This window comes from Notolepis coatsorum, assembly GCF_963971535.1.
Source record: "Notolepis coatsorum genome assembly, chromosome: 5".
NCBI classification, from domain to species: Eukaryota; Metazoa; Chordata; class Actinopteri; order Aulopiformes; family Paralepididae; genus Notolepis; species Notolepis coatsorum.
In genome coordinates, this window is record NC_140169.1 from 81,108,830 (window position 1) to 81,130,269 (window position 21,440).

Sequence of the window (21,440 nt, forward strand, 5' to 3'; positions counted from 1 at the left end):
GGGGCGATCGGCTCCCGGCAGTACTTGTTGGAGATCCGTTCTCCTGTTGCGTACCGAGGAGATCCGTCTCCTGGGTGCGCGTCTCTTTAGGGTTGTCTTCCTCCCGGAGCTGATCGGGGACTATTTCTTCGGTATTGTCTGGGGGTAAAGTCGTGTCAGTTCCCTCCTGGTCCCCACCGTGAGCTTGGTCAGTTACATTAGAACCCACTAGGGCCTCTGTTGGCGGGGTAGCCTGGTTGTTAGGGTCGGACATAATTTTACTTTCTACTTTTTCCGCGTTTAACTTCCCTTTAAAGCTAGGTATTGGACTGACAGAGTATGCCTCTAGATAGGGAGGTGGCTGCCGTCTGCGCTGCGGGCGATCTAGCTTAGGAGAACCGTTTGTGGAGTGTTCGTCATCGGCCATGTCAATATTAATATTATATTAATATTACGCTAATTATTATCCGGCTCGAAGGACCAATTGTAACTGAGGGGTACAATTCCCTGACTGTATTAATCAAGTACTAGTATCATTAAACTACTACCGTCTTGTACATTACTGGCCAATACCGTACAAAGGTATATTAGATTAGAACACTCCACAATAAAACGGTTTCCACACAAATACTCGGTTAGAATATTTATTACATCAAAATAGTATTACATTTATCATTTGAATGCGCTTATAAGGCAAATAATGGGCATAGGCAAATCAATAATGAATATTAAGGATTATCTCTATGGTACTCTGGGAAAGGGTGTACTACCGGTTGTAAGCCAGCAGAGGGAGGCAAAGCTCTATGCAAGTCAATGGTTCACGGAGGCGATATCACCCCTGGGTCAGCGGGGATAGGCAGCCTGGTCCCAGGGTGCGCCGCGTAGGTGAAAGCCGTGGAGCCTCTGGTACGACAGAGACGAGCTCGAGTGATGGTCTCACGGGCAGGTGTAGATCCCACAGCAGTGGGGTAGGCGGTTCTCTGCTCCAGCAGCTTGGTGAAGAATGAAGAATAATAATCCTTGCCGGAAAGTGGCACTGCTGGCGGGGTGTAAATCCTCCGTGGTGCTGCTGGTCCGGTGTAAATCCTCCGGTTGGTCCGTGGTTCACAGTTGAACTTGACGTTACTCTATCCTATTAGTACGCGGCAATACATGCTCTATGTAGACGCACAATTACCCACTTCACGTGGTCTTTGACTCGTAATGAAGGTTTACTAATAAATAGAGAACGATACGTTAAACGAACGTATTAGGATAACACGAGACTCTATCTTGGGGCAATGCGAGCCCTATTCTGCCCACGTTGCGTAGTGGGGAGAGACGTCACTTGGATAACTGGAACTGAACGAGACTGAACGAGACAAGGGACTAAGAGGAGGTTCTACATTTCTTGCGCCCTATTTATATGTACCGTGGACAAATAGTGCCATTCGTATTTTGGTAGCCGTATTCATGGGCAGAAGCTGGGCATGTACAGACATATCTCGTCGGTACCTTTGAAGTCAGCTCTAGGGGGTAAGGCACTGGCGCCAGGGGATCGCTTCCAATAGGAGAACGAATATTATGGTCTGTACCAGGTAAAGGGATATTCCGTATATATGTACAAAGAATATACAAGGGATATCAAACGATATACAAATATTATACATGGGATCTCAGGCAATAAATATATATATTCGGTTTAATCTGACCCTTTGTAACACTGTTGCTGTTTGTTTTTAACCGGCTTGCTCTGCTAGCTTAACATTAGCTCTGTGAATACTGCTGCTGTTTGTTTTTAACAGGCTTGTTGTGAGGATTCGCCTGTTCCCTGGACCTTTAATTCCCTGTCTCCTCACCTCACCAGCCCCCACCCTTGCGATGATTTACTCTCCTCTACTCTTCACCAGCCCCCACCCTTGGACTTTCTTGTTTCTCTACCTTCACACACCAATGTGAATCTGCTCGGGAGGAGTACTTAGGTTGCAGACTCCCCTCCAGTCCTGGTCGGGTCGTTCTTGTTACTACAATCTACTGCCGCGTCTCCGGCGTGAGACGTCGTGCCACCCCGGTACATCACCACCTGTCGCCGTTTGCCTGGAGTGGGACGCCGTCTACGCTCTCTAATTCTCTACGGGAGGTTTCCCAGTGTTCCCACTCCAGACGTCAAGCCGGCGCGCATCGCTTCCTTTTTCCACGGGAGGATGCGTCTCTTCGCCCCGGTCCCCTGGGACCCCTGTGTTCTGCGCTGCCCGTCTTCAGCATCCGAGGAGGATCTCCGTGCCAGGCCTGGAGTGGTGTTCCCACTCCAGACGTCAAGCCGGCGCGCATCGCTTCCTATTTCCACGGGAGGATGCGTCTCTTCGCCCCGGTCCCCTGGGACCCCTGTGTTCTGCGCTGCCCGTCTGCAGCATCCGAGGAAGATCTCCGTGCCAGGTCTCCGCCGTCGGGCCCCTGTTCCCGTGCCAGGCCTCCGCCGTCGGGCCCCTGTTCCCGTGCCAGGCCTCCGCCGTCGGGCCCCTGGTCCCCGTGCCAGGCCTCCGCCGTCGGGCCCCTGTTCCCGTGCCAGGCCTCCGCCGTCGGACCCCTGTTCCCGTGCCAGGCCTCCGCCGTCGGAACCCTTTCCTCATCCCTGTAAGCAGCTCTGGCCCTCGCCCTGTCCAAGGCCTTACCCTGTTCTCTGTCCCTGTCTCCAGCCCGCCTCCCCGGGCCTCTGTCCCTGTCCCCCTCTCCAGTGCCCCTGGTCCTGGTCCTTGACATTTAGCCCTGGCCCTGTCCCTGTCCCTTAGCCTTAGTCCCTTAGCACCACCCCCCCCCCCCCCCCAGGGATTAATAGACTTTCTCAGAAGACTCCTGTTGCTAGGGGAACAGCTTGGTCCCCAGTGTATTTCCTGTTGGCTATTGTATTAGCAAACGCTGCAACAGGAAATAGACTCATTTAGAATGGCCCATTTAGAATGTTTATGTTGTCATGTTTGAACAGGTCTATGAGGACGCTTTCACACCTGACCTGCCTTGTTTAAACCCTGAGCTTTTACCCCTTGATCCTGTTGGTTTGGGTTGGTTAGAGAACACCCCCATCCAGGGCTGTACACTGCGATATATCATCGCGAATTGCCCCTTTAATTGGCCGTTGCGATTGGTAAATATTATCTGGGGGCGGGCTTGCGAGTAGTGCTTTCAAGCCTTGGATTCGCATTTCACTCCTAAATTATCCAAGGCGTGTGATGACGCCACTCACGCGAGCTGAGCAGTGAGCACTCAGCAGGTATGATCAGCGGGAACAATCGACTGAGCACTCACTCTGATAGGGCAAAGTGTACCGGTGGAATAAGTCCCCGCGTCTGCAAAATGTCAGGCTGAACTCGCGATGCATCTTGTTGTAGCGTCTTTGCATCATCAAAAACCGATGCATTGATATAATTTCCTCTCATCCACTTGTCAGCAGTGCACTGTGACTGCACACACACACAGCAGATACTATTGCTTCGCTACTACATATAAGGCGAGAGCCGCGTCACAGTTATCAACAAACAGTGGAAGTCGAGGAGACATGAATAGAATTGCTCAACATGCTAACGCTAGTAGCCTCTGGCTAACGCCAGTTAGCCGTTCAGCTAACGCTAAACTAGTGTCTAACTAAAGTGACTCTGCAACACCAGTACCATTAGTGAGGAGGGGGGGGTATATTGAAGACGCTTGACAACAGGGGTTCAAAGATAACTTCACATTTATTGGTTATTCATTTCTTAATTATATCGCTTCATGCAATCCATCCAGGCTGGCTGCCTCCGTGTTGTTGACATAATGGAGCGGTCAGAAAGTATAGACGACGCATCCTAGTCTCTCTCTCTCTCTCTCTCTCTCTCTCTCTCTCTCTCTCTCTCTCTCTCTCTCTCTCTCTCTCTCTCTCTCTTTTTTTTTATCAAAAACAATCGATATAAATAATGGTAAAATTGTTATTTAAAAATGTGCCCCTAAAAAAATTTTTTGCCCCTAAATTTCTCATTTAGGGGCAAGTGTGCCCCTAGTGAAAAAGCTTAGCATACAGCCCTGCCATCACAAATCAAATAAAATGTATTTGTAAGGCCCGACAACACGTTAATGTCCCCATAGGCCGTATAAGTCTTCTTTAAACAAGTCAAGAAGAAACATAACAATAAGTCAAGAACAGAACAAGAACACCATAAGGTCCAACAAATTTAAAATAAATGCAAATAAATGAAAGAATGCAAGCACTCCCAGACATACCCCACGCGAAGGTATGGAAAAACTCACTAAAACCTAACAATAGGGAAAAAATGCTCCACAGGCAGTGTGGAGGAGAGAAACCTTAGAAGGGCCATTCAAGGGGGGATCTCCCTTCTTAGATGTCTAGTAGTGTTGCAGACAATCAGAAACTTCACCAAACTATGGTTTACCAGCACATGGTGGTCTTGATCTGTTTACCAGGGCGCGTGAATATTAAAGGCAACCAACTTGTGTTCAGCTTTTCGTTCAGCGTTTCTCTGATTGGCCACACGGCCAATCAATCAATCCACTAGCACACGCCCTTGCGGCAAGAGAGACGCGGCAGGAGCGCTGGTCGAACCAGCGGTGTTCTGTTGTGTGACTGTTAGGGCTGTCTTAAATACTTCGAAGCTTCGAAGCTTCGTTCGATGGCACAAGCTTCGAACATTAAAAAAAAATCGAAGTTAAAAATAAAATAAAAATCAAAATATTTTTTTTCATTTTTTTTTTTTTTTTTTACTTCAGTGTGTGTGTGTGTGTGTGCATGGAGCCATTGGGTGGGGCCGGGGGACAAATACACTGGAGGAAAGTAACCCAGCTCAGCACTGCCCAAATTATATCATCACTATTGCCTGTTTGAAGGATATCATCCTCAAACACATATACACCACCTACACGCCTATTCTCAGTCCTTGCCCCACAATGGTGGAATGAACTACCCACCCCAGTTAGGACAGCCGAATCCCGTCCAATCTTTCGCCGTCGACTAAAGACGCACTTCTTCAACCATTATCTGAATAAAAAAAAATATATCTAACCCTAACTAACCGTACTGTCATGCACTTGTCCTAATAAACTAACCTACACTGTAGCACTCAACACTTTGATGAACATTGTTGCTCAGCTGATAGAGTTGTGCCCTTCCTGATGGCTTGTCGTACAGAACTTGTAAGTCGCTTTGGATAAAAGCGTCAGCTAAATGACTAAATGTAAATGTAAATGTTAGCCTGTTCGCCTCTTAAAGGCACAGTGCCGCATTTTCCATATTCTTTGACTCTAGTGTTTTTTGTGTTCTCCCTGAAAGGGACTGTGCCGCTTTTTGTTATGTAAGAAATAAATGCCCTGTTTTGGCTTACTCTCATATCTGTCTTGTGTTGTGCGATTGGGGTCGGTTACAAACCATAACACTTGTTCTGCTAGCTTAACATTAGCTTTGTGAATACTGCTGTTTGTTTTTAACCGGCTTGCTCTGCTAGCTTAACACTTTGGCTGCCTAAGGTTAAATTCATGATATACCATAGATTGCCAGCGCTATTTGTCTATGGAGAAAGTCCCCTTCTTTGCAGGGCTATAACTTTTTAAATTCTATTGCTACATTGCCATTATTAGGGCCCATTCAAAGTCCTATATGTATTGTTCATTGTGTAGCAACGTTAAACTTTTTCATTCACATATTCATAGTAAAGTATGGTCTAATGTATAAGTATGTTTTCATCTCTTTCTGCAGCTTTCTCCAGAACGTGATATATAGCCCCAAATGCATTATATTGATGATGAAATACAGTTTGATGGCAATCAGCGCGATATAAAAAATTCCAACTAGACGTACTTCTAGAAGTTACTACACGTCATCTGATGTTGACCGGATGGGCGAGGGGGCGTTTATAATTCCGTGGGCAGCGTTATACCAATCATCTAATGTGGGTCAAATGTTGATAATAGCAGTTAGTATCGAAGACGGTAACGTTACACGCTCAAACTCACCCCAGTCTCCGCGCGCCGTTGGGCGATCATCGTAGAGTAGAAATTCGATCATTATGGGATGGCGATTTACCCGGTCCATCTCCAGCTTGTATAATGGTATATACGTCCAAATCATGTTGTTTATCGAGTTATTGGCAATCGATCGCTATGTAGCGTGACGAGCCAGAGTCCCGGGACATGTACCGAGTGGCTGGAAGCAATACGGACGTCTAGCACAACCTCTATGGCACATCCTGTTTAAGCGATTGCGCCGATCGGCCACCAGATGGCGCTCCTGAACCGCCAGAGAGCTCAGTGGGTCCTGCTGGTGGATCTCAGGCCAGCGGAGGGGACATATGAATCCGATCGCAGATTTTTGAAATATTGATATAAGGACGACGTAAAGCGTCCTCCGGCAACTTGAGCATGGCCGGGAATGACGTCTAAAGACGGTTCCCGGCACCCAAAGTGTTCATTAGCTCTGTGAATACTGCTGGTGTTCACGTTTACATGGGCACTTATCATCGCAAGATTTGTTTTTACAGTTTATAGGCTATCTTTATTTATTCTTATTTTTAAATAAATAAATGAAGATAGAAACTTCTAAAAGAACCCTTACATGTTGTTGTCTTCTTAATTAAATGCTGAAACATGCATATTTCATTTAAATGTTACAGTATATAAAAATGTCCCCTTAAAATCAATTTCCCATGGAGCTTTGGTGACTCTTAGTGGGAGTCGGGACCCCCAGGTTTGGAACCACTGGTCTATGCCATTAAATTGTTATATCACCACTACTACAGTTCATTGTTTTTATTGTTTGTGTTCATAACAGGGGGAGTTTCCATTTATCCAGGTGTTTGCCCCTCTGGGAGCCTCCACAGTCCTGGTCTCCATCCTGATGTGGGTCACCCAGAGACGCAAGGCCAAATCGTGCTGAGGTTTCACCCCATCCCCTGGCTATAGGCCTATTCCATCGATCTTCTGAATCAAAACTGACGAGATATGAAAGGGAAAATGCTGACTCGTTGGTCTCAGGCCTGTTTTTAAAGTTTTTTTATAACAGTTTTACCTCCGAGAGGCAGCTAATTATTAAAACTGACAACTGATTTCTTTGCACAATCTCGTACCATAGATCATTCACGTAGGTACAAATTCTTAACGAGAGGTATTTGGTCAAACATAGCTCTTTAATTAGTTTTAAATTGGTTTTGTTCTCAAATGACCATAATTCCACATTCAGTTGTATTTTTGTTGCATTGACTAAATGCGATAAATGTGAAAAGTTGCATCCCACGAATATTTTGGGGATTGCCTCACAATGCTAATAATTGCGCCAAACTTTTACATAAAATGTACATGAAGGCAAGATTTGCATAATCTCTGAAGCATTTATTTAGAATGTTTTATGTGAATCCTGTTAGAATGGAGCTTTTACATGTGGAACAATGCTGTGTCCTTCAAAGGGGAACACAAGGTTATATCTTACAATAAAACATATCTATGTGAACCTGTGAGGTCGATACTGTAAAGGGATAGTACACATTTTTAAGGAGCTGTCTGATTTGTCACACACCGGGATCCTTTCAGTCGGTTCAAACAGCACTTGCACCAGTGTTTTGGTTTTTGAGAGTAAGTAGAAAATGTTAGTATTACGTGGCATGAATATTGCCTGGCAACATTATTTACAATGCTTCATGTCCCCCACTGACCCATACTAGCCTATTGCATTTTCTTTTTATAAAAGGAAAGTGGACAGTCCACTCCCTGTTTTTTTTTTACTTTATTGAGACAGTAGGATGGTGGAGAGGGAGACAGAGTAGAGGGGACACAGGAGAGAAGGTTCTTTATTGAAACAGTAGGAAGGCTGAGAGGGAGACAGAGAGGAGACACAGGAGAGAAGGTTCTTTATTGAAACCGTAGGAAGGCTGAGAGGGAGACAGAGTAGAGGAGACACAGGAGAGAAGGTTCTTTATTGAGACAGTAGGAAGGCTGAGAGGGAGACAGAGTAGAGGAGACACAGGAGAGAAGGTTCTCTATTGAGACAGTAGGGAGGCTGAGAGGGAGACAGAGTAGAGGAGACACAGGAGAGAAGGTTCTTTATTGAAACAGTAGGAAGGCTGAGAGGGAGACAGAGTAGAGGAGACACAGGAGAGAAGGTTCTCTATTGAGACACTAGGGAGGCTGAGAGGGAGACAGAGTAGAGGAGACACAGGAGAGAAGGTTCTCTATTGAGACAGTAGGAAGGCTGAGAGGGAGACAGAGTAGACACAGGAGAGAAGGTTCTTTATTGAGACAGTAGGGAGGCTGAGAGGGAGACAGAGTAGAGGAGACACAGGAGAGAAGGTTCTTTATTGAAACAGTAGGAAAGCTGAGAGGGAGACAGAGTAGAGGACACACAGGAGAGGTTCTTTATTGAGACAGTAGGAAGGTAGGAAAATAGTCCTATTTTCTTCTGCTTCCAATCTCAAAAACAGAAATACTTGTTCAAGTGTTTTTTGGATCGGTCCCGGTATCAAAATATAAGGGGGGACCCGTCCAGTCACGCAGCACCCAGGGTGGCAGAGCGGCCAAAAAGGGACCCTTTTTTTAAGTCACTCGCCAACGTGGCTAGTAGTAGGAGTGACAGTTACACACCACTGCTGAATTCTACCTGCATTTGGCAGGTGGCACATGTTAATGTCAAGCCCTGTGGATATTTAGTATTAACATACTGTTCCATGCGTATTACTTTCAGTACTCTAGTAGTTCTCTTTGATTAGATAGTGAAACGTAAAGCCATTTTTACCAGATTTTAAATCCAGGCCATATTTGATCACATAGTGAAACGTAAAGCCATTTTGACCAGAATTTAAATACATTTTCTGATGTTGTTGCTTGAAATTATACATCATGTTCATTTAATATTCACTGTACAATAGTTAACATACATTAAATGCATTGCACTGACAAGGAACTAGGTTGATGAACAAGAGCAACATATGAGCTTTGTAGCCTCTTGTAGTTTTCTTGTTTTTGGTTTGTGTCCAAACTACACTGTAGCAATAATCAACTGCTGGTTACCTTTTGTATCCAGTCTTGTTGAGAATAATTTATATGCAGTCTTCTTGAATGATTTGTAACCAGGCTTGTTGAGAGAGTGATTTGTATCCAGGCTTGTTGAGAGAATGATTTAGTTACATTAAATGTGTGATCCATAAACAATCTGTGGTGTCTAAATTCACTGACTTGGTGAGCAGGACAGCTGTGTAAGCACTGCAGTGTTTACATCCACTTCATCCAACACAAAGGAAGGTCTCTATTGCCCGTTCACGTCCTGTCCTTCCTAATGAATCTCAGTTGAGAATATCGAAAACTATAGTCTTGCTAATTTTTTGTCAGCAATAAAATCCCTCCCTGAGACTAGTTTCACCTACGATTAGAGCACTTTTTTAAAGACATTAACAATGGCTGACAATCACTATAGGCTGTCAGGCACACTGGGCTCTTGATAATGGCGATTTAATCAGGGGGGGGGGGGGAAATCTATAGAATATATGACATTTGCTCAATATTATAAAATAACTTATAAGTAAACATCAAACAAAACACTCCTACAGGCACCAGATGAATAGTGACTTTTAACTGTTTATTAATTATAAGTCATTATGATATTCGATGACTTGTGTCTATTAGTTCGTCTTTTCTTTTTGTATGCCAAGTGAGTCATTAGTCATTACTTGAAAATGAGAGGCACATATATGCTTTTGGAGTTAAATATGAACTCGATTTCAGGAGATTATTTTGAATGATTGCGTTAAGACTAGGGGAAATCTTATATTTCAGCATTTTTCCTGGCTTGATGACAGCATGGTTCTGGTCTACTGTGGAATTGATAGCAGAATATGTTCTCTATAAAACATGTCTATCATATCCTGCCAACTGCCAAATATGAGATGCTGAGATGGGGTTGAATGTAAAAATATATTTGATCCACTGTGCCCCAGTAACGGGGTACAGTGGATCGCTACCTGGGGCACTGTGAATCAGTCCAGATATTATACATAATTTTTCTGAAACCAGATAAAGCATGCAATAGTATGGCACAGATTGTTATAATATATATATAGTTATATTTGGAATAAAAAATAGTTAAATTGAGGAGTTAATATTGCCGTTAGTCAACAAACAAAGCAACCTCCTTTTACCGGGGCACAGTGAATCACTTAAGAAACCAGAAATTTTACATTTGATGGTACAAAACGGGGATTACCTTTCAATTCTTCACAAAAGTGTGTTGCCTGGAAATTAAACACATTTTCAGATATGGATTAACCAGAGGCACACACTGATGACATCATCAAGGCATTCCTGTGTACACGTTTCTATAAATAGCCACTGATTCACTGTGCCCCGGTCTCCCCTATAATGTGAGACAATTTTACAGATGTGTCAAATCAAATGAACAATTAATTAGTCAAGAAAATCCAATGCCTGTTAGTCAACCAAGTACATGACTCCCACAGGGTCTTACATTTAGTAATCAGAATTTTAGGCCTTAACTTACAATATATTTTTATTATATTGGATTAGGAAGTTACTTCTATGTTGCGATAACTTCTCTGTATATTGTTTGGGAGAAATGTCCAGTCAAATGTCAGTTCCGGCCCAATAATTGTAGCAGGAACCCTGTAAGTGTGTATTTCTTTCTTTGGTTGAGGAGTCAAGCCCTGACAGAGAAGATTTTCCATGTTTTTACTGGAATTGAACATTTACATTCTTGTGGATATAAGGACCATGATGATGCAACACACTCAAGACCCAGTTCACACCTTCAAAAATACATGTGTGTCAATCTGAACATGAGGTTGTTTTCCTTAAAGGAGCACGCCAACATTATGAAATGCGCCTACGGTCTTCTCCAGAGTCAAACAAGAAGGCATTGGTATTTATCTTCTCGTCAGACCCTGGAGACAGCCCGATCTTGCTTAAAATATGTAAATAAAGTACGTATCAACCACAGGAAAAAGGTACATACTGTATATTATGTTCTAGCCATAAGTAATATTTATATATTGTATACGTAATATATTTATTATTTACGCTTTGTATCGGCCAGTGGGAATCAAACTAACAATGCTTGGGGTGGTGGGGGGGGAGTGTGCTCACTAGACCAACCCTAACCCTAAAACTAACCATAACCTTAACCACACTGTTACCTTAAACTAACCATAACCTCAAATTCAAGTTTTCAAGTGTTGATTTATTTGTCACATATAAAAGGTACATGTACATATAACTTTCCATCATCATAGTATTGCCATGTTAGTATCAGGGTGGGCGTCTTGGTCTAGTGGGGAGCACACCACTAGTATTGTTACGTGTACATAGTGAAAGTGTGCTCCAAAATAATTAGAGTATAACAGAGAGACATGTTCTCTCTGGACGGACCAGGTGGTCAAGGAGACGAGCATCACTAATCAACCCCTCCATGCTCTGTCTCAGCGGTTTTCACTGTTGCCTTCTGGCCGCCGTTATGATGTCCCACCAAGTAGGACCAACCGCTACGCCAAATCTTTTGTCCCCTCGGCTATCAGACTTTTAAACAAAGACAGTAGTCATTTTAACACTTTGATTGCCTAAGGCTAAATTCATGATATACCATCCCTTGCCAGCTCTATTTGTCTATGGAAAAGTTGCCCTTCTTTGCAGGGCTATAACTTTTTAAATTCTATTGCTAAATTGCCATTATTAGGGCCCATTCAAGGTCCTATATGTATTGTTCATTGTGTAGCAACGTTAAACTTTTTCATTCACATATTCATGGTAAAATATGGTCTAAAGCAGGGGTTCCCAAACTTTTCAGGCCGGGGCCCAGAAAATAAGGCGTCAGAGAGCCGCGGCCCAATGCACATCGTCTGGCTTTTTTTTTTTTGCCAGGCGACCGATTTTTTAAGCCAAATATCACTTCAATCCTATTAAGTTAGTTCAAGTTAGTTATTCATTTATATGTGCTATTTATGAGAGGGCTAACTTGTTGCAAAATAATAATGATAATAATAATAGCCTCATTAAAATACTATTGTTGCTTCGGTTGTTTTCAGCGTTTTATGTGCATAATCTGTTATTTAGTTTGAAATGTTCGTTGAAATAAGTAGATTTTTCGTTTTTGTTTATTTATTAAGTTAATATAAAACCATATAGTCACATTTTAGAATACAATAGAATATAATTTTAGAATACAACTAGAAACACTGTCCTGGCCTGCTTCTAAGTTCAGTGGCCTGACAAAAAAAATTTAAATAAAAAAAAAAAAAATAAAAAAAAAATATATATATATTTTTTTAAATCATCTCGCGGCCCACCCGTGGCTGCTCGCGGCCCACCTTTGGGTCGCGACCCCGACTTTGGGAACCACTGGTCTAAAGTATAAGTATGTTTTCATCTTTCTGCAGCTTTCTCCAGAACGTGATTTATAGCCCCAAATGCATTATATTGATGATGAAATACAGTTTGGTAGGAATCTGTGCGAGATAAAAAATTTCAATTGGACGTACTTCTAGAAGTTTCTACGTATCATCTGATGATGACCGGATGGGCGGGGGATCGCTTATAATTCCGTGGGCAGCGTTATATCATTCATCTAGTGTGGGTGATATGATCATCAGAGCAGTTTATATCGAACACGTTCAAAAATAACGCTGAATCTTACCGTATCTTCCTCGCGCCGTTGGACGATGAGCGTGGAACTGAAATATTCCTATTATGGGATGTAGAAATACGCGATCTATTTCCAGGTTGTATAATAGTATATACGTCCAAATCATGTTGTTTATCGAGTTATTGGCAACGGATCGCTATGTATTGTGTCGAGATCGAGTCCCGGGACCTATAGAGAGTGCCCGGAAGTAATATGGACGATCAGCACTTCAACCACATAACTTCCTGTTTGGCGCTTCTGCCGATCGGCCACCAGATGGCGCTCTTGAACCGCTAGAGGTTTGAGAGGAGCTCAGAACTGTGTGTGAAGGCTGCGGATGGAAAATATGATTCCGATCACAGATTTTTGAAATATTGATATTAAAGACGAGTTACGGCGTCCTCGGCAACTTGAGCATGGCGGGGAAGGACGCCTAAACACGTTTTCGGCACTTAAAGTGTTAAGTAGCCTTTTGCACTTGGTTGTCTGTTTTTACTTTGCTGGATTGTGTATCACATGGAGTGTTTCTCTTTTTAATTAATTTTTTTTGCCGTGCTGTCGTTGAGATGTTTTGTTTTGTTGTTTGTTTGTCTTTGTTGCAAATATGAATTGCCCCACGCGGGATCAATAAAGTTGTCTGAATCTGAATCTATATATATATATATATATATATATATATATATATATATATAGGGCAAAAAAACAACATCTCTGTAGGGTGGAGGTTATCTTACGGAAGAAAAAACACACGGGACTCTGTAAAAAAATTAAATAGCACATGCCGTTTCAGATATATATTTATTGCATCAGCTCAGACCGGTTCAGACCGGAGAGAGGCCTCACTGGTCCACGTTCTTGACCCGCAGCACCACAGGTACCGAAGTGCACGGGATCATCCCGAGGTCCGTGATGACCAGGTCCACGAAGTCGGGCGGCGTGACGTCGTACACCAGGTTGAGCAGGCCCAGCGAGGGCACCTCCTGCCAGCGCTCCAGCTCAGTCCTGCCCTTCCGGGTCACGATCAGGTCATCTGGGTCATCTGACGTATAGAGACACAACAAAGGTCACGTGAAGATAAAAATCACTAAAAACTGTGATTTACATTAGGGTATTTTTTTATTGCTGTATTAGTACATTGAAGAGGGACAGGAAACGTGGAGTGAGAGAACGGAGAGGACGGAGGTCAGAGTCAAAAACAGTACATTGCAATTATGGCAGCTTGGTGAGCCACATAGAGATGTATAGAGTGATGTCACAGAGATGTATAGAGTGATGTCACAGAGATGTATAGAGTGATGTCATGGAGATGTATATATGTATAGAGTGTACATAGAGTGTACTCCATCCAGATGATCTTCTTCTACACCACATATAGAGGAATATTGACTGTTATACCGCCACCTAGAGGCTGTGATTTATTCTGTAAGGAGGTTACTGACCCGCATCACTCCTTCCACTAAGTTGCAGTGATACGGAAAATGCAGTGTTCCAACCACCACTGCATCTCACATGAGGAAGAAGCAGTGTTGTCTTCTGGGTAGAAAACAGGTGGGAGTTTTCAGAATTGGCCTCTAATGGTGCTGTAGCTACGGGAACGCTTTGGCTGTACAGTGCAGATATGGCGTGCATACTATGTATCTCTATGGGCTGTACAGTGTAGATATAGAGTGCATATGCATAGTACTATGTATATCTATGGGCTATTGGGCTGTACTGTGTAGATAGGAGGTACTCACTCTAGCTTTAATCTCTTTGGAGAGCCACCAAGACACCCCCTAATAATAATAATAATCAATAATAATGATTATGAATTGGATAAATTGAGATGTAAAAAATTAAGCCTGCGTTCCCAAGAGTTGTAATTAATCACGTTTCCAAAGAGAGCTCAGTGAGTCTGAGGCAAATGGAGTTTACATTATGAACCAAAGGAGGTCGATGACAAACATCTAATGAGTCACTGTACGACATAATCATTTAGTAGGGATGCACCGTCCGATACCAACACAGTCAGCTGATACCAATCTGATCCACTACTTTTACTGAACAGCGTAGACTTAAAACCAGGGCCCTCATTCATCAACGTGTCTTACGCACAGATTTGTGCTTACCCTGTGCGTACGATCATTTCTAAGCAAAGAGTGGGATTCATCAATTTCAACTTGAACTTGACTTTGTGCTTATGTCTATGCAAAGCTCTGAGCACACTTAGCTGACGCCCAGTGGTAGAATATATTATTACAACAAGGAAATGAGCTTATGTGCATTAGTTTCAACACTGGCGGAGCGCAGTCAGTCAGTAGCCTACACCCCGTATATTCCGATAACGCTATATAAACCATGCTGCATTCATTCTGAGAGAAAGATCTATTATTCCAAATGCTATTTATAGGGTTTTGACCATAATTACACTACTGTTGCTATTTTACAATGAACTATAATGAATTACGGTTCATACAGAACTTCTACCCAATACTGACATCAAAATAGATTGTAGTATGCCTCTAGAAATCATATGCAGCAGGTAGAAAATTGACGGAAGATCCATCGCGATTTGGAATAAAATTGAGGAGAACTTTAATCCCTGGGTATTAATCAAACAACACAGGAAAAGGCAGTCATATTCCAGCACGGTCTTTGTGTTTGCGCTGCCCAGGCAGCAATGGTTAATAGATATCATATCCGACATCACCGTAAGTGTACACGTCTGTCAGCCTGTCGAACGAGTTGAGTTCTAACAAAGAACATATTACATGCTGGTATGCTGATAGAGTAAACTATTATATGAATATGATATGATACAAGGTATACACTGGTCCGTCGCATACACTGGTATGCGCAAGTTACTGTTGCATAATGTAGGCTATGGCTGCTATTAGGGCTGGGCGATAAAACGATAACGATAACTATCGCGATAAATTATTTCCTCGAAATAAACATGAAACGTGGTCGCAAAGTTTCGATATATCGATTTTCCAAGCTTGGCTCCGTTCAGCCTCGGCTCAACACACTCACTAACAACAACCAACCTTACGTGATGACGTGCTACGCACAACAGCTAACAACCAATCAGTGAAGGAGATGGCCGAGATCGACGGAGACCCGGAAGGAGACCCAGAGCGGTAGGACTACTCACTCAACAACAAGGCTTGCTAGGCTAATTAGCTTGCACGGCGTTGTTTTATATATTTACGTGCCGAGTATGTGTGTGTGGTGAATTCTGAGGCCACGTTTATAGTAGTGGGGGTATACAGTGGTAGTCGTTTCAATATATTGTGGCGGAAGAGAGTATTTTAGTGTAATATTTAGCACATTGTCATGGAATACACCGCGTAGAAGCAACAGGCTGGCTAGGTTAACTAGCTTGCACGGCACTGTTTTATATATTTACGTGCCGAGTATGTGTGTGTTTTGAATTCTGAGGCCACGTTTATAATAGTGTGGGAGTGGACGTCGTTTCAATATATTGTGGCGGAAGAGAGTATTTTAGTGTCATATTTATTGTCATGAGATACTCCGCTTGTCGGCTAACTGCTAACGTGCGAGGACTGATGACGACATCAACTCGACTTGAGACATTCGCAGCAGCATATTAGAAGTTAATTAAACTTGACAGACATTATATCGACGATAATTATCGATATCGAATTATATGAAAATAATTTTATAATTTTATCGCGATAACGTTTTTGGTCATATCGCCCAGCCCTAGCTGCTATTATATGTAATTCATATAGGCTACCTAATAGTATATGATTTTTAGAGGCATCTATTTTGTTGTCGGTAATACCGACAACAAAATAGATGCCTCTAAAAATCATATAGCCAATCGAACACAACTAATAAAGGCATTCATATTACAGCACGGTTATAATGACACACAACCAACGCCAAACAGTGGTCAACGAACGGTCTTTATTAGTATTTTGAGCTGTCCAGGCAGAATTGCAGCAATGGTCTTAGGGAGCCGTTGATATCTGACATCACCGTTTACAAGTCCGCCTTTTATTTATCCCACAATACGCGATAGTGTCTTCTTGGTTCGACAGCAGTGAAAAATCTCCGTGAAGCTTCTCAGAGTTCCGCTCGGGTCAGTCCATTATTTCACATCCCATGGGGGGTGTTTCCTCACTTTCATGACCATATATGGATAATCATGCACGAGCATTGACGGTAGAACAAAGTGGTATTCATCAACACGGAGGAGCATAGGACCTGTGTACGCACGGTTGATGAATCCCAATATTCCTGTGCGTACACTCATTCTAAATTCTGTGCTTACGTGTGGAAATAGAACATGTTCTACGCACACGTTGATGAATGAGGGCCCAGGAGTTTAAAGATTCACAAGTTTTATTTGTCACGTACATACACGAGACACGCAGTGAAATGTAGGTGGCCAGTTTGAGGTAAGTGGAAAAGAAAATATTTAAATAAAATCCACGTGTCAAATATGCAGGAAATTAAGTCGCTTCATTTTGATTTCTGACACATTGCTCTTGGTATAAAATTTTAGTATTAACCCATTCTCTGCCACCACTTTGATCATCCTAAACCATTATCTGCCAGCGCTATTTGTCTATGGAGATGTTCACCTTCTTTGCAGGGCTATAACTTTTTAAATTGTATTGCTAAATTGACATTACTATGGCCCATTCAACATCAATTATCTATCGTTCAGGATGTAGGAACGTTTTACTTTCTCATTCACACATTCATACGAAAATACCGTCTAGAGTATAAATATGTTTTTATCGTTTTCTGCAGTATTTCATAGAACATGAGATATAGGCATAAATGCATATATTAGATTATCAAATGCAGTTTGATACCGATCCATGCTATATTAAAAATGTAAACTGTACATGGTCCTAAACGTTATGACTGATCATCTGCGGATGAACGGAGGGGGGGGGGGGGGTCGTTTATAATTCCGTGACCGACGTTAAATGATTTATGTAGTATGGGTGATATATTGATCAGAGCAGTTTGTATCGAAAATGATAAAGAAAAACGCTGAAACTCACGTCCGTCTCCTCGTACCGTTGGGCGATGAGAGTGGAACAAACAGATCCCAGTTATGTGGTGGGGATCGAGGCGATCCAGTTCCGGTTTGTATAATACTAATATACACCCAGATCATGTTGTTTATTGAGTTATGGCAACGATCCATGTCCACGGTGTGTGGATTGAGTCCCGGGACGATAAACGAGTGGCCGGACGGAATTAGGGGACGGACCGAGCTGAAACGGGCATTTCCGGTTTGGCAACTCGCCGATCGGCCACCAGGTGGCGGTATTGAAGCGTTGCAGAGTTGTGATGGCTCCCGCAGCATATGACAAGGCTCCGTGGGTGAAATATGAATTCCATGACAAAAATATGAAATATGAACTTGAAACACGCTGTACAGCGATATTGGCAGACAACGCATGGCGGGCAATAACACTGAACAGCGATTTTGGCGGGTAATGTGGAATTTCTTCTGATCAGTCCGATATTTCACACCAGTATCATGACACTCTATGTTAGCCTGGTATCAGCCCGCTATCTGATATCAGTATCATGATACTCTATTTTAGCCTGGTATCACCTCAATATCCGATACCAGTATCGTGATACTCTTATTTTATCCTGGTATCACCTCAATATCCGATACCAGTATCGTGATACTCTTATTTTATCCTGGTATCACCTCAATATCCGATACCAGTATCGTGATACTCATATTTGAGCCCTGTATCGGCCCGATAACTGATACCAGTACCGCATCAGTGCATCCCTATCAGTGGGCCTCAGGGTGTCAGACTTCCTTACCGAGCTCATTGGACACGAAGGAGTCGGTCTGGACCCTCTCACAGAACTTGTAGGTCTCACAGCACACCAGCACAGGCACGTTAAAGGCTCTGGCCACCAAGGCGATCTGGGACGTCCCGACCCGAGACATCACATAGCCGTTGGCCAGCAGGGCGTGAGCGCCGAGGAACACCTTCGACACCTAACGAGACGTGAGGAGGGTTTATGGTTTATTAAACAAAAAAACAACAGCTGACAACAGACATTTGAGGTCAACACAAAACTACTAACGTTACATAAAGTAAACCCCACAGGGCCTCATTTATCAAGCAACACATTTCAAATATAGTTTATACACTCAAACTCAATTTCCTCCTAAAATGAAGATTATAATGAGCCATTGGAAACAGTTGGAATACATATTATTTTGTATAAGTATATGTTTTAGTTTTCATAACCTTGAACAAAGCGCTGTAAAGCGCGTTGGATAAAAGCGTTATGTAAATGCAGTCCATTTAATGTCAAATTGAGAATCACACGTTTTAGTCATTTTAGTTACATATCTCTCTAGGGTTCCAATCTTCATGTGACAACTAGCTCAGTCACACTTGCTCTTGCAAGGTCTTTAGAAAATCTGTTCTGCACCGGGACCAGGATTCACAGGACTGACACCGGGACCAGGATTCACAGGACTGACACCGGGACCAGGCTTGATAAATACAGGCCCAGGATGTATGAATGTGTGAGCAATACCTCTGGGAGGATGTGTGAATGTGTGAGCAGTACCTCTGGGAGGATGTGTGACTGTGTGAGCAGTACCTCTGGGAGGATGTGTGACTGTGTGAGCAGTACCTCTGGGAGGATGTGTGACTGTGTGAGCGGTACCTCTGGGAGGATGTGAATGTGTGAGCAGTACCTCTGGGAGGATGTGTGAATGTGTGAGCAGTACCTCTGGGAGGATGTGTGAATGTGTGAGCAGTACCTCTGGGAGGATGTGTGACTGTGTGAGCAGTACCTCTGGGAGGATGTGTGACTGTGTGAGCAGTACCTCTGGGAGGATGTGTGACTGTGTGAGCAGTACCTCTGGGAGGATGTGTGACTGTGTGAGCAGTACCTCTGGGAGGATGTGAATGTGTGAGCAGTACCTCTGGGAGGATGTGAATGTGTGAGCAGTACCTCTCTGGGAGGATGTGTGACTGTGTGAGCGGTACCTCTGGGAGGATGTAGGAGATGGCTGAGATGAGGACGTAGGTGCAGCTGATGCCTCGCTGGACGAGGCGCCTCAGAGCCTCCCGGCCCTCCAGCCGCGGCCGGCTGTCCACCACGATCACGCGGAACTTCCTGCTTTTCTCGAACGCCTTGCACAGGATGTGGTTGACCAGCGATGAGCTGGTGGGGGAGGGAGAGGGAGAGGGAGGGGGGGGGGGATGAGAAGAGAAGGAGAGGGAGGGAGGGAAGAGGGAAGTGCATGGTACAAGAGGAGGAGGAGGGGTAAAGGAGATGATGAAGTGATGACGGGGGAATTAGGAAAGAGGGGGGGGGGTGAGAGTAAGGGAGGGGGGGGTGAGAGTAAGGGAGGGGGAGGAAAAGGGAGAGAGGAGTTAAAGTCATCAGTAATGTTTGTTAACATGATGTCACAAAAGTCACAAGCATATAATCCATCTACAAATCAAACTCCTTGGAGAATGTATGTGAATATACACCACGTTATACGATCCAAAACAAATCACGGATGGGGGCTTTAACACACCCATCAACAAAATGAAAGTATATCAAGTTATACGTCTCTTATTAAGCAACTCACACCGTGAAGAAATTGTGTCATTGTGCAATGATGCTCAGGGAAGTGAAAACAAATGTTTCTTTTTTTTTAAAGATCAGATTGGATTCGTCTCACCATCCGTAAACCAGAATGACATCCCCGTCACTGATCTTCTCGATGGCGTACTTGGAGATGGCTTTCGCTGCCAGGACGATCTTCTCGTTGATGTAGCAGTCTATACAGGTTTGCAGTTTGCTCTTTGCCTGATTGATTGAATGAATGAAAACTTTATTAACAGATTGCAGAATGGGTACAATACAGTACGGCTTAATACAAACAATTGTTAACCCTTTAATCGCCAAGGACGACTTAACACGTCATTCTCCGCCATGCGTAATCTGCCAATGACGTCGTACAGCGTCTTTGAGATCAATATTTCAAAAATCTGTCATGGCAATCATATTTCACCCACGGAGACTTGAGATCTCCTGTAGATCTCCTCTCAACTCTCCAACGGTTCAAGACCGCCATCTGGTGGCCGATCGGCGAATCGCCAAAACCGGAAGTGACGCTGCCGGAAGTGGTGCTCGCCCATATTTCGTCCGGGCACTCGCTATCGCTATCGCTAGCGGGACTCCATCTTGATACACTGGACATCGATCGGTTGCAAATAACTCGATAAACAACATGATTTGGACGCATATAGTATTATACAACCTGGAAATGGATCGCATATATCAACATCCCATAATAGCGATCTTTCTGCTCCACGCTGATCACCCAACGGTCAGAGGAAGCCGCGGTGAGTTTCAGCGTGTTTGATTATTATTAACCGTATAATCTGCTCTGATATATATATCGCCCATACTACATGAATCATTTAACGTCGGCCACGGACTTATAAACTCCCCCCCCCCCCTCCGGTCACCAGCAGATGATGAGGCATGACGTTTAGGACCTTGTACAATTGACATTTTGTATCTGACGTCAATCGGTATCAAACTACATTTGATGATCTAATATATGTATTTGTGGCTATAACTCACGTTCTATGGAATGCTGCAGAAAACGATAAAAACATATTTATACTTTAGACCATATTTTAGTATGAATGTGTGAATGAAAAAGTAGAACGTTGCTACATCCTAAACGATAGATACTTGATGTTGAATGGGCCATAGTAATGTCAATTTAGCAATACAATTTAAAAAGTTATAGCCCTGCAAAGAAGGGGAACATCTCCATAGACAAATAGAGCTGGCAGAGGACGGTATAAGA

General features: G+C 43.4%; 2 protein-coding genes across 4 annotated transcripts in view; one reads left to right on the forward strand and one right to left on the reverse strand.

Moving 5' to 3' along the window:
• Positions 1 to 20,405, forward strand: part of atraid (all-trans retinoic acid-induced differentiation factor) — a 44,497-nt gene extending 24,092 nt beyond the window's left edge. For 2 of the 3 annotated variants that reach the window (XM_084314806.1, XM_084314805.1), the window contains one exon: positions 6,767 to 9,135. In XM_084314806.1, coding sequence (XP_084170932.1) covers positions 6,767 to 6,871 — 105 coding nt within the window. In that variant the 3' untranslated portion in view covers positions 6,872 to 9,135. Of the gene's footprint in view, positions 1 to 6,766; positions 9,136 to 20,276 lie in introns of those variants that run through there. The other variant, XM_084314807.1, reaches the window with a different exon arrangement.
• eif2b4 (eukaryotic translation initiation factor 2B, subunit 4 delta) overlaps positions 13,402 to 21,440 on the reverse strand; it is a 52,823-nt gene continuing 44,784 nt past the window's right edge. The window contains exons 8-11 of the mRNA XM_084314804.1: positions 20,298 to 20,425; positions 19,612 to 19,789; positions 18,422 to 18,602; positions 13,402 to 13,649 (exon numbers count right to left, since the gene is read on the reverse strand). Coding sequence (XP_084170930.1) covers positions 13,450 to 13,649; positions 18,422 to 18,602; positions 19,612 to 19,789; positions 20,298 to 20,425 — 687 coding nt within the window. The 3' untranslated portion in view covers positions 13,402 to 13,449. The remainder of the gene's footprint in view (positions 13,650 to 18,421; positions 18,603 to 19,611; positions 19,790 to 20,297; positions 20,426 to 21,440) is intronic.